Raw genomic sequence first — 14035 nt, 5'->3', positions numbered from 1 at the left:
GACTCACTGTCTGAGCTCAGGCTCATGCTTGTGGCGACCAACACAACATGATTGCCAAGTTCCTTGGTAATCGATTTTTATCGAGTCATTTGTCACAGAAAAAGGACAACAATTCTCTTGTGCTTTTCTCTGTTTTGTATCGTTATAAACTGAATATCTTTGGGTTATTCCAACTGGGATTTTTCACTCTTTCCTGACATTTACAGTGTTTTACAATTACTCAGTCTTGAGTTAGTCACAAATACTAAGCCTGTACTTTAGCCTCAAAATCTAACAGAGCACACAATTTGAAAACAGTTGCACATGATCATCATTTTGTTATTTAGCAGCTTTGTGAGCTTCTGAGCTACACTCTTAGTGCTATTATTGTGAGAGAATGTCCTTTATATGGTTTGTTATTTGTCACGGGGGGGGGGGGGGGGGGACTACACTAGGTGACTAGTTGGAAGTTTATCAGTACTTTAACAATTGACAGGTTATAAATAAGAACAAGCAAACAAATTGCAGTTCATGCAGAAGTCACCATTTGAAATGATGTAGTGTAAGAATGGCTTTTTGAAAACATTCATTTTATTTACTGAGTGTGTTGTAAGACTGTAAATATAGATAATGAGGCGTAGAATCTGTCTGACAGTAAATCAGACATTCATCCAAGTGGCTATGGGGGCTGTGACTGAACCCCGCTGCAGATTTATAAGGTTATCTTTATTCAGGATGTCAAACATGAGACATTTCAATGAATTTATTGCACGTCTAATAATCTGAAATCCGATAACTTCCAGTGCAGTGATGCTCACATGAAACCTCTCACCCTATTGTAGCACGCTCACCACACTGCAACGTGTTGACAACACTTTGAGCATCTGCGCATTAACACTCAAAAGGGTAACAGACTTCATGATTAGTCGATTAATCCAGAAAATAATGAACAAAGTGAGCGATGAGTTGCATCCCTTTTCGCTGTGGTTCATCATGATCATCAGAGGCAGCCCGGTGGTCACGTGTCATATTATAATCTGACACAAACAGCAGACAGAAAAGTTGAGTTTTGAAGAACAAGTCAAAACCAACACACCCCAAAATGCTCATCACCAATCACGCCCCCGGTAATTAACGATTTCCCTAAAAATAAAACAACATTAGCCTCCCGCCTTGCACCCCTCGCCAGGCAACAGCTGGGCAGCAAGGACTCAGTGACTTCACTGTTATCTTGGCACGGCTCGTCCAGGGGCACCGCACGTCTGAGTCTGCCAGATCGATGTGGCGCTCTCCTCGCTCCGTTTGGCAGCGTCGTCACATCTAATAGCCACAGATGCAAGCCCCCTCCCCCCCTCTCCCCACAGGCTGTTGGGTCCACACTGGGAGCTGAAGGACTCCCCTCATTTACAGAGCAGTCACCTACACCCCTCCTGGCCCTCCCTCCTGTCCTTCAGGAGGACAAGTTGGCGTCCAGAGGAGCTGACTCCAGCAGATGGATTATGGAGATCAAGCTGTGTGTGTGCTTGGTAATTAAATCTAACGCTGTGACCGTGGCTCCGAGCCCTGGACCTTCTGTCCAGGTTGTGCTCCCTTACCCCTGATGCACTGGGCGCCTGCCCGGACATGTTGTTTTAATTGGTGCTGGAGCTTCACTGGTCAGCTGCAGGAAATTTCATTAGCAGGAGTCCAGAGGTGTGGCTCTTAAACCTGCTTTGAAACAGATTAATGTTACTCGCGGATGTCCACAAATTTGTATCAACTCTGAAGATTGAGGGTGACTTTGATCTCAGATCCCCTGATAATATTTAATCCATGCCAACTAAGTGCACATTTTCTTGGTGCATGTTCAGTTTGTTGACCTTTCAAATTTTCAACTTTTGCTTTGTTGAATTAAAAGAAACCCTGGTGACCCTGTTCAGCTGTATCTGGGACACCAGTGGATTTCATTATCGCATGTGAGTGCTGTTCAGGAAACACAGAGGTTGAGCTCTGATTCATTAATTAAATGAGTTCCCTACATAATGCGAGTTCCATGTGAGCAGGGCCTTCAGGTGACTGAGTGGCTGTACTATCTCTCCATCTCTGCAGGCAACCCGCTGCTTCTCAACTCCTCCATGCAGCCTGACTTAACAGTGGGACGGACATACAGCACCCCCCTCTGCTTCCAGGACAGCGCTGACAAAGAGCTCTTTGACCCCCTGCCAGACATCAAGGTCAAAGTTCAGAGCTCCTTTATGGTTTCACTAGGCGTGGCCGAGCGGGCGGAGTTCCACGCCAAAGCCCCCGCCGAGACCTTCCCGCGGGACCTGAGCCGGGACTACTGCAGCACCGCAGACAGACGCAAGAAGGGCCTGCTGCCCCTCAACGGACCCTTCAGCACCGGCAAAGAGCAGCAGAAGACCACGGGTGTGTTCGGCCACCCCGGGGGACGACTGGTGGTGCCCAACACTGGTGAGCTTAACAGGAAGTACATAAAGCACAGAAAAAAGCACTGGCTCGGTGTCTTTGTACAGCAGATGTCTCGCAATACGACAAACATCCAATCCGATCCGATCCGATCTGTCATCATGAGCCGTCTGTTGTGCATGCAGCAACAAAGTACAGTCCCTCTATGTTGTGTTTTGTCAGCACACACAAAAAAAAAAGTGGTGCAGTGAATTCTTCTCAGCTAAAGCAGGTGATCCAGGTGAGCGGCCTCCAGAAAAGGTACGGATGGAAGACAGAATACAACCTCATTGTCGTATTTTAATGAAGTGGAAAAGTTCTTTAACTCACCAAAACATTTGAAACATAAAGGAAATACGTTAACAGGACATAATGAGAGGCTAAAACAATCAAGGCATGGGATGCATTTAACATGAAATAAAATACTAGGAGTTCAACATGCTGATTGCACTTGGAGTTGAATACTGTGCTGTTGGATTGTGGCGGCCTAAAGCACCGTGGCACCTCCCAGAGACAAAAGACGAGAGCTGTCATAGCTCTCCGTTGGACCAGCTGCTCCACCCTGCAGCCTAGACAATATTATTAGTATTTGAAAAAAGTCCACAACCATCATTTTTTGTATTGTTTTGATTGATTTCAGCAGCCAAATGGATCAAAGTTTACTCTCTTAAAGAGACGTCCACACAAGAACATGTGTTTCATAATGAGGAGTTCCAAGTCTAAAACATTTCTATTGTTTGCAACATTTACCGTCCACTTTGTTTTTTATGTATGTTTTATATCCACCGTAGTCACTTTAGGCCACATTGCCACAAAGCAATAGACATTTTAGGAAATAAGCTTATCTGTAGTGTCATCAATGTCACCAGCTATTTTGTAATCAATTCTAAATATTCATCTGCTCTGTTCTGTGTACTTTGTGTTTGGTGGACATTGATCATCTCCAGCTCCGCTGCTCTTAATCCAAACCCCACACATCTTTTTCCGATGCCTGTGAGTGTATTTCTGACAAAGGAAACACGTGTTTCAGTGATACAGTGGAAAAATGACAGATTACGGCTGATGCAGCCACCGTTGCTTGGGCCCCAGGTGCAACGGATATGGCTCTTTCAAAATTCACTACATTTCTGTTATTTTCATTACTGACACACATGAAAACCGTTGTCATGGTAATACCCATGCCTCCAGTTTCACCTTCTGGTTATTGTAAAAGTGGCCACTGTGATGTCACCCATTGGCTAGTGGACTGCCATTTTGAAGTCCTGAGTTTAGTGTTTTCAGAATCACCATCTAGGTTTTGGAGCTAGAACTTTTCCCCCCCTCCTCTGATTGGTCGGATTTTTTGGCTAGTGAGCAGGTAGCCCCGCCCTAAAGCAGAAACTCAGCAGGAAAATGTTCACTGAGCCGAAAAAATCAGGAGAGAGAGAGAGAGTTTTTTATTATGATGAAGTTTATCTGTAGTCTAAAAATACAGAAGTTTTGTCAGAATGAGGCTTCAGATCCACAATGTGTGATTAGTTTGTCCTCAGCGGTAGCTACAGCCCTGATATCCTCCTGGGTCCTAATATCTGTACAAAACATTTCTGTGGTCTGACCAGTGCATTACATTCATCTCTCTACTTCTAGTTGACCCGTGTTCCCATCCTAAGACGTTCTTACTGTATCAGGACACACACACACTACATATTGTGAGCTGTCGCTAAGATCCATCAGTGCCGTTGCCACGGCAGCTAGCTGTTTGTTATTTCTCCACGTCCTCGCAGACTCTGTCAGGCAAACAGGGGTCACGCTGCCATCATTCCCACCAACACAAATAGAGTGACTGGAGGAGTTTGCACGGACCGTTACAGTTGTCGACGGGTCATCAGTGTGTGTACCGCTGCACTATGGCCCTCATCTACGTAGCAGTGGAGAGGTGAAGGGAAATCGGCCTCCTGCCGTGTCTTTCAGGCTGAAGGTCTGAGTGGAGCATTCTCAGCTGTCAAGTGCAGCACTCACTGAGCCCGTCTGCAGGGACCACTATTCATTAGGCTGAAAAGTCTGCCGCACGGAGCACTTCACCGCAGATTACTGACGCCTTCTCCTCACCTTAGAGCCAAAATAGCAACGTTCTTTGCATCTGTACCGTTCAGGTGACTTTTCAATGCAGTATTTTAAAGAGCAGATTCGCACAAACTACAGAAGATATATTTCCTCACTCACCTCTAGTAGCATCTAATCATGTAGACTCGTTTACCCCAGAAGACTGGTCAACTGTTTCTTCCTGCACCGCAGAGCAGTCTGCACTAACACACGATATGAGGTGTTTATTTCATTAACAACTGTCACAAAATATTCACTGTGAGCAGAGCTGCCAAACACCAGTGATCTGACATCTCCCACTCTGCTGCTCTGAACCTTTTATTTGTGAAGGAGGCCTTTTCTATACCGTCTTGTCTTCGATGTGAATCCCTCTCCATTTCCACAGAAGCACATGACTATTGTTAGGCAACAGTGGGCGCGCTAGTGTTGCTCTGCAGAAATTGCCTCTTGACACATGTTGCATGGTCAGAAGTGTAGCGAGCACTACTGGTTGGAGGACCAGAATAAATAGAAGGACTGTTTTAATTCTCCTAGACAGAGTCAGACACTCAAAAATCAAATATCATCAAATATTGATTCATCCATCTGTGTTCTGCATAGATTTATTCCTGCTGAGGCTGATCAGGTGAAGCTTGTCCTGTCTGAAGGTACCAATATCTAAGTGAACAAACTGGAGCAATAATCTTTTTTTATTTCACTTTATTGAAACACCTACTTTAGTTCATCTAGACCAGGGGGACCCACACTTTTTCAGCTTGCGTGCTACTTTTAAAATGACCAGGTCCAAATGATCTACCTACATTAAAAATGCTAAACATATATTTATTTCTATATATACTGAGCATACTTTATATATACAAACTACTACTATACTATATACTATACTATATTACTACTATATGTTGGCGTACGCTACATAACTGCAGCTAATGTAACCCTTGGTATTACACATAAAACTTGACAGCAGTAATGCACATAGGTGACAAACAGTGATGGAACTATCAATATTGCACACAAGTGACAAGAGGAACTGGAACATTCAATACATTTATGGTCACTACCTTCCTCTGATGACTTGCACTGAATGGAGTCGAATATCCCTTCCTATCCCATTCTCCATCCCAGAGTATCCCTTCTTTAGTAGATATAGATTGGAAGGCTAAGTAGGTCACTACGCTCGCTGGAGTTTTGCAGTAGCTAGGGCGTTTGACCGCACATGTCCCTGCCCACGACCTGCAGCAGAGAAGAGATCTCAGACTGGCCGCCCTGTACGTCAATCAAGTCGCAAACACCATAGGGAGGATACATACATTCATTCATTTTCTAAACCGCTTAGTCCTAATTAGGGATGATAGATGATGGACTAAAATCTTTTTTTTTTTAATGTCACACGATCTACCCGCACTACCTTTGCGATCGACCGGTAGATCACGATCTACGTATTGGGCACCCCTGATCTAGATTGTCGATCCATTATTCCCAGGCTGAAAATGTGTTGCTATTCTGTATGGCTGGTCAGTCTTGGACATATTTGATGAAATGTTCTTTAAAACTCCTGGGTACAAAGTATGATGCTTACACAACTGGACTAAAGAGGGAATGAACGGTCAGTGCAGTGAGCCAATCAGAGTTGAGCTGACCATGGACGCTCTCGTTAAACCTGGTGCCTTCGGTATGCACCAGCTGAGTCTGTACAGAGTTAGAATGAGACAACAAACACAGACAATTGTTTCACAAATGGGCTCTGAAACCATTGGTGATGGAACATGAATTTGTTCTTTCTCATTGTGAATACATGAGAGATTTCATTTCATATCCCGGGAAAACTACAACGAACAGATAAAGAAAAGGGAGAAACATTTATCGAGACCTGACCGCAGGTCAAAATCACAGTTCACAGTTTCATTAAGAGTCATGAAAAAACAGACATATCATTAGGCTCCATTTCCATGTGAGATTAAATTGAACTTCAGGGTTCAATTTAATCAATTTAGAACACAAAAACAGCAGAAATGGTTCCCACTACTAGACAGTTTAACCAGTTGTAGGGCAAAGACAGGCGGCTGTTTAAATGGCCAAAACCAGCTGAAAGGACCCTCTAGGGTTCAGCTATACCAACTCGTCAACTCATCTTTTAACTTAACTACTTGTAACGAGAGGCTACTTATGATAGTGTTTCCTGTATAGTGCAGTGCAGCGGTGAAAGATTTGGAAACAAATAGAAATCTGCCTCAAGGCGTTCACATTCATAGTTCACAATTCTGTATTTCAAATGACAAGTTAAATAACACCCCCTCTTACCTAAACGACGAGGATGTCTGCTGTTGGACTTCTAGATTTCATGTTCACACCGTCTCAGCATTTTTCCCTTGCTGTGAAAGCTTTCAGCGCTAAAAGGAAAGTGTGGACTCAGTGAGCCCCTTGGAAGCCTGACAGGCGTCCCAGACGTCTCTGGTGACAAGGGTTGGGCTGAGGCCGTTTTGGGGGGGACCTTCTCAAAGAGTCAATTGCAGTGATTCAGTGAGAAAAAGTTTCACATGCTGGTGTGACCAGGCCTCACTACTGGTCAGAAAGCAGACATGTGAACAGGTTTTGGGAGGCAATGGCAAACTACGGATCTTGAGAAGTCTGGAATCTTGATCTTGAGAAACAGAGATTAACTTCAACAAACATCACTGGAGACGACCAATGAAAAGTCAGTAGACGCTAGAGTGTGTGCCTGATTCTATTTAGTTGAAATTGCCAGCTCAAACTCTGTAATATATTCAAGATGATCAGTGATTGCATGCGCCATGTCAAGTGATTTTTTAAATTGTACTTCTCCTGAAAATCATTGTATAGCTTCATTCTGTCCTTTCACACGCCACAGGCCCTTGAAGTAAGGTGAAGCTCTCAGAAATATCCCATAAGCCCTGCCTGTGCCACATGCTGTAAGCCCTTATTTTAACCTGCAGCCCGTCAGGCCGCTGAACATGTTGCTGCTGACACATTTGTGTGTGTTTTCCAGGGGTCAGCCTGCTGGTGCCTCATGGAGCCGTGGCTGAAAATATGTCCTGGGAGATGCACATGGTGATCAATCAGGGAGAGGCAAGGTGAGGCCAGAGTTTACCCAAATATCATTTCAAGCATCTATCTGTCTGTCAGTCTGCCTCCATCTTATCATCCATCTCACCTGACTCTCCATCCTCTGTCCTCACTGTCCTGTTTCTCTCTAATTATTTACCACCCCCCTGGTGCTCCCATGACTGCTGCAGCGTTTAGTCAGCAGCCACTCAATGGGACCTTCACTTCTCTGCACTTTGTTGTCTGACTGAAGCAGATTATAAAGACACAAGTTTAATGCGCTCTATCATTGGTGGCTTAATTACAGCAGAATTAAATTCAAGTGCACTGAAATCTGTTTTTATTGTCTATGATGCGCTCAGCCTAATGAGCCTGTGTTATTTCTTATCATGCCTACTTCACGCAGCCTTTCTTCCAACTATGAAATGAAAAGCTTTAAACATAATTTGGAGGATTTATTGTCTCTGTCTTTAAAAGACTGAACGAGGATGGCAGGCCAGCCTGAACATGCTGCTGTGGTACATAGTGGGCCTTTATTACTTTCTGCTCATGGATTTCCTCTCAGACCACGAGGTACCACCAGTGCTGATGCAACCGTTTATTAATTAGTATATGACAAAGAGTTCACCAGTGTCAGTTTTGATCATTGTGCTTACCTATGAAGTAAAACTGTCCCATGTGTTTGGACCTGTGGATAGATTGGCCAGCCTGACTCAGACACGACAACAGATACCTCAGTCAGCCAAAAGAAACGTAACTACAGAGACGCTGAGGGAGCCCCACCTGAAAATGTTGCCTGCTCCACGCTGCCCAACACACCAGCTTATCACACCGTCACTCCAAAGTCAACAGGCCAATAGACACGGCTGGTCTCTGCCATGCCCCGCCCATCTATGTGTATGTCATGTATGCGTGGGACCTAAAGATTTGAATCTGCTCTCAGATGTTTTTGTTAAATATCGTTTTCACCTGCCACAGGTTTGCCCTTGAACACATTCTATGTGAGTGTGTATACGTACACGTATACGCCTTCATTTCCTAAAACAGCTGCTCACTGGAGTTCTGACCAAATGTTACTCAAACAGGAGGAAATAGTTTGGGAAGTATCTTCAGCTGTGGATGAATATGCATGAGGTGCTGAAGTGGCAGCGGCACGGTGTGTGTGGCACTAAGTCAGAATAACCTCCGGTGTGTTTGTGTGTTCATGGCGATGAAGGAACATGTCGGCCAGAGCTGATGTGTGAGTTGATATAATTAGTAGTAGTGTCGTTATTATTGTTGTTGTTAACATGAACAGACATGAATCAGCAGGATTGGCCTTAAAATAATCAGATAACTAGATAATGACTGTAGTGTAGTGTAATAAATGTGACTGTGCACATCAAGGGTAGATGTGTGAACCCCACCACTCCCTCCCCCACCACCTCTGTGTGTTTACTGTGTGACAGATGGGCCCAGCGAGCACTGCAACCCATCTCCCACTCCCTGTAGGAGGCCTCTAGATGTCACGATATGGGTGTTCATTTCCAGAAGCCCCTCACAGGTGGTAGTCTGGGCTTTGATGTCCCAGCTGCTGTGGAGGAAGTCAAGTTCACGCTGCGCGCGGGGGGAGGGGAGGGGGTGGCGGCGGCGGCGGTGGTGGTGGGGTCCTTCATTTGGTCAACAAACTCGTAGGGAGTAAAGTCAAACCTCCAATCCTCCAATCTTTTTCTGCTCTGCCGAGAGTCAATATGTAGTTATGTACTCCGCTCGGTGTCAACAATGTGGCGCTGTGGGAGAGAGTCACGACCCGGGAAGCTTGTTTAAACGATGATGAATGCACTGATGAATGGAGCGTGTTGCACTGATGGACAGACGCAGCGGAATGGAGGGCGCAGACGTCTCCCGAGGCCTTTCATCTCGGCAGTGCAAGCGTTATGTATTCCGATCACAGCTAGGTAATGACCCTTGGATGGACTGAGCCTCTCTCCGGGGGGGTTGCACGCTCTTCCCTGCGGAGCCAAAAGGGGTTTCCAGTTTCCTCTGAAGTGTCAGTGTTTATTCATGACAGCGTGCCTGAACAAAGTCACAAAGGAAAAGAGGCGCCACGAAATGCACACATTAGCAGGAGAAATGACAGCGTTGAAGATCGTCTTTACCCGTGCAAACAGCGCTTGTCATGACGGAGAGTTTTCGAATTTGGAAGCAGTCGCTCCATTTTCCCTTCAAAAGAATTATGATTCCTGTTTTGTACTGACCTCAGAGAATGCAGAGCAGCGCTACTGTGCTCTCAGCACGGTTTTGATGTGTTATGCAGCACATAGAAACCCATGAAACCCCAGCGTCTGCAGCACGGCCTCTTTAGGCTGTGCTGTTGGGATGTATAGTGCATGTGTAATCTATGATGAATCTATGATGCTGAGAAATTCTAGTTCTCCTGTTACAAATTCTTACCTTCCAGCAGAAAGCGTCTGAGCTCTCCCACTGGTTCACCCACTTTTGAAACACTTATGTCATATTTCAGGCTCCAGCCTGACACTATTTGGTTTTGACCACCGATGTTGTTTTCAAGTGCTTATTTTTATTTTCTCTGCTGCTCTGTGTGAGCCGAGAGATGTTTCCTGCAGACAGCCATATTTCTCCCTGCGGTCTGTTGTGCTTGTCATCTCGCCAGCTGTCAATCACTGTCGACATCCCTGCAGGCCAGAGGGCATGCAGAGAATCGTTTCCTTTCTTTACTGCTGCAGCGTCCAGCCACAATCCCTGTCCAACCTACTTTTCCACACCCTGATAGAGTCCCAATGGCGCTGCTTTTTTAAAAGACGTGTTCTCGGAGCTGCTCAAGGGCTTGTTTAAATCTTTTGAAGGTGTGGTTTTGCTTAGGCGAGACATTTTCCCTTTGCTTCCAAGGTGCAGGAGCACTTTGTATTGGGACATAAATCCTCCCATCCTATTGAGGCAGAAACAGCTTTGTCCTGGTAGGAAAGTGGCTTTTAATGATGGAACTACTTTCCATATGTGTGTATGTTACTTAATCTTGTCTCGAAGTGTTATTTCATAAATCAGAGGAAGAATAACTTTGAGAACCACAAAGTGCATGCAGAATCAGTTCTGTAGAGACTGAGGGCTAAAATGATTATCTGATACTCACGGTTGTCAGTGGGGGTGCACCGGTGCAGAGGTGTGACGTGGCTTCTTGCCTGGATGCCTGGGCCTCTGCTTGGAGTCCAGGCTGCCCACAGTGGCTGACCCAGCTCATCTGTTTTTCTGGAAGTGGCAGCTCCGGCTTTAAGCCTTTGGCTGTCATGGTCCATAGATCTCACAATGCAGATCTGTGGATGGACACATCGCTCACGGTTGCAGTCCAGAGCACACAGCCCTATGTCCCTGCCAAGGTGACTTTACACTTTGGGAACAAGAGCTGTCAAACTTCAAACTGAGATCTATCTTGATCTGAAAGGTTTGACTGCTGCAGAGGTTGAAGAATTCATCTGTCTGCTGACATAACGCTGAGGAGGTTGTCACTGCCGACCTGCTTGTTAGACCCTCATGTGTTGTTCTCATTATATAGCTCATATGTTTTACAGGTTTCTATGGATGTGAATGAATGAAACGTGAAAGCCAAACTGAAGGCTTCTCTCAGCAGTAATGCATCCTGCTCAGTAGACTTCGTACAGGGGCAAATTTTGGTCTAATAGTGGTGCTATAGGAAAGGCCAAGAGATCACCAAAATCACTATGAATCATCCTCTGGGGACCACGGGTATTAACTCAATTAATTTATGATCTGTTGGATAAAGTGTAAAGGAATGGGCTGACTGTCCAACATTGCTGCAATCCCACCCAGTGTTTTAATGTCACATTAAAGGTTTGATTCCTTTATTTGGAGGGCAATATCACGTAGAAATATCACGTTTTAAATGGATGGGGACTAAACTGGATACAGATTTTCAGTATGATATCACCATTTCCATTTTGTGTTGAAATAGACCCATGATAACATCCATCCATACACACACACACACACACACACACACACATACACATATACATACATATATATATATATATATATATTATAATGTGTGTAGTGAGAATTCTATTTTAGTCGAGATGGAATAGCCTCTGAAACAGAACCTCGTGATTTACACTATCTTTAGTTCTTGGAGTGGCACTCCAGTGATAAGTGACCAGACAGCATAGCGAGTTGTTTCAAGTGATTAGCTTGTTGCTTACTTATTTTCCCAGTCAAGTGGGCTGAAAACACCACGGTCTGGGACTAGAGATGAAGTGGTACCAAAGTTAGCTGAACAGTCGTTGATGATGGTATTAGAAATCAAAGGCACAGTGCCTTGTGATGTTTTCTTAAGCAGATTAGTGATTAGTTGAAGGTATTGATTGTGTTCTGAAGAGCTGTTCTTTCAATCAATTCACTTTGTCAGTCCTTGATTGCTAAAGTTGCTAAACGAATGTTTTGCAGTTTGAAAGAGACACTAGCTGAAAGGTCAAAGCAGGAGAAGTAAAATGTATGTTTTGGCTGGATGTTGCACCGAAGCTTCACCTCTAGATGCCTGTTTGATTAATGTATCCGTGCAGCACAAAAGGCGTCTGCATCAACTTAAAATGGACAAAAGCACAGTGGGACAAACGGGTTGGAGACTACAAGCAAATAAAGGTGAAGCTAATGGAGTGTGCTAATGTGTGCATTTATTAAGCCCACCTCCTCAATCTGCCACTTTGCACAGCTCCCCGAGGAGTGAGTCATCGCTCACTTTAAATAATGGCACCTCATGTAGGGGCTCAAGAAGCTGCCGTATAGAGCCCTTCAGCGTGATGACAAGTGGAATGAAGAAGAGTCTGCTAGCGTCGAGCGCTTCTTTAAGGTTGTGGCTGGACTGTAAGGCCCGAGTTGCTCCTTACTCAAGGAGCAGGTAATCTGCTCCTCGCCTACACTTTGCATTAAGCGTGGGATCAGACTCATCGCTGTTGGCTGAGGGATCGAGAGCTCTCTCCGGACCAGTCAAGAGCAGGGCTGCTGTTGACATAACAGAAAAAGTGACTGTGAGCTAACAGACATAAGCCAAGAGACTGAGGTGGTTGTGCAATGACATGGTGGCTGTAGGACCTAACAGCTCGGCAGGTACCCAGATGGAGTGGATGTCAGTAGCCAAACGGCTGCAGTATGGAACATGAAGCAGCTCTCGCGTCAGATGAGCTCCTGTAAAAAGCAGCACAATGAGAGCGTTCATTTTTAGCATGTGGAGCACCAACCCCTAATGGCTGTGGTGTTGGTGCTGTGCTGTATCCAATATGACATGAGTCGTCCCCCCACCCATGTTAAAAATGTCTAACATTTTTTATTCAATTGTGGTCCACAAGGGCTCCTGAAATTTGCCATGGACGTCGAATGTTATGAATATAAGCAATCCCTGAACTCCAGAGAATGGAAACGTAGGAGATGTGGAAATGCTTAGCCATCGAGAATGTCAGCAGTGGCATCTGTGCAAAATGAATTGTCCTGTACATATAAGGATTACTTCTGGTTGATTACAACTTGGACATTATGTTTGTAGTTATGGCCATCATTTCCATAGTAATGCTGAGATCACTAAAGAGACTTCATCATTAAAAAAGATTAAGAATCTACAGCCTGCTTGTACTTAAGCACAACAGTGCTTTTATATAAATGCTCATTCCTGTATGCTAACATTTGCTAATTAGCATCAACATTACATAAAGTGAAGGCCATTGGTCATAAACCAAAATACTAGACAATTAAAATCATGACCTGATGATGGCTGAAGAGGAAAAGTTGAGGGGTCCCTGAAGTCAGTGGGACTCATCCTCTAGGGACCATAAATGTCTATGGACACTGGAAAAGTAAAAACTCCCACCTGCTGCTAGCTCTAGAGGAAAAATCAGGGAATCATCAAAGGCATCTGGGATGCATCCTCTGGGGACCATGAATATCTGTACAAAATTGCATGGCTACTCACCCAAACACAGTTGAGATGTTTCAGCATGGACCAGAGCGGTGGGGCGACATCACTATCGGCCAACAGACTGATTTCCCGGAGCCACGCTGCTAGCTCCACTAAAAACCACAGAGGGCTAAGCAATTAAAACAGAGATAGATAGAAATAAAACGAGAAAAGCAAATGAATACGCACACACTCACACTGCTAAGTATTGAGCATTCGGTGCTTTGCCAGAAGAAGCTGCTTTGCATTGCAATGTTGTGAGTTGTAATAGACTAGAATTTGACATGCTGGCTCTCTTTACAGCACTAATCTGCTTCTACACTCCTTGGACATTCCTCTTCTCCACCATGGTGTAGCAGACTGTACCTTAAAGCTGTTCATGCACCTCGATGACTAGAAATCATTTCTCATTCAAAGGAGGGAATCTGAACAAACCAGCACTCTCAGGTGTCTGATCTGCGATGACTGATGTGAGCTTAGAAAGCTTTGTTCAGGCGCTGATCTCCT

At 44.8% G+C, this 14035-nt stretch overlaps 1 protein-coding gene across 1 annotated transcript in view; it reads left to right on the top strand.

The window, feature by feature from the left end:
* Window positions 1-14035, top strand: part of unc5db (unc-5 netrin receptor Db) — a 148999-nt gene that overhangs the window by 117036 nt on the left and 17928 nt on the right. Inside the window, exons 10-11 of the mRNA XM_070833471.1 lie at window positions 2068-2430; window positions 7514-7598. Of these exons, the coding sequence (XP_070689572.1) occupies window positions 2068-2430; window positions 7514-7598 (448 nt within the window). The remainder of the gene's footprint in view (window positions 1-2067; window positions 2431-7513; window positions 7599-14035) is intronic.

Source organism: Pempheris klunzingeri, chromosome 7, assembly GCF_042242105.1.
Source record: "Pempheris klunzingeri isolate RE-2024b chromosome 7, fPemKlu1.hap1, whole genome shotgun sequence".
Lineage (NCBI taxonomy): Eukaryota > Metazoa > Chordata > Actinopteri > Acropomatiformes > Pempheridae > Pempheris > Pempheris klunzingeri.
Note: the sequence above shows the minus strand (reverse complement) of the source record. Positions and strands in the feature narration are given on the sequence as shown.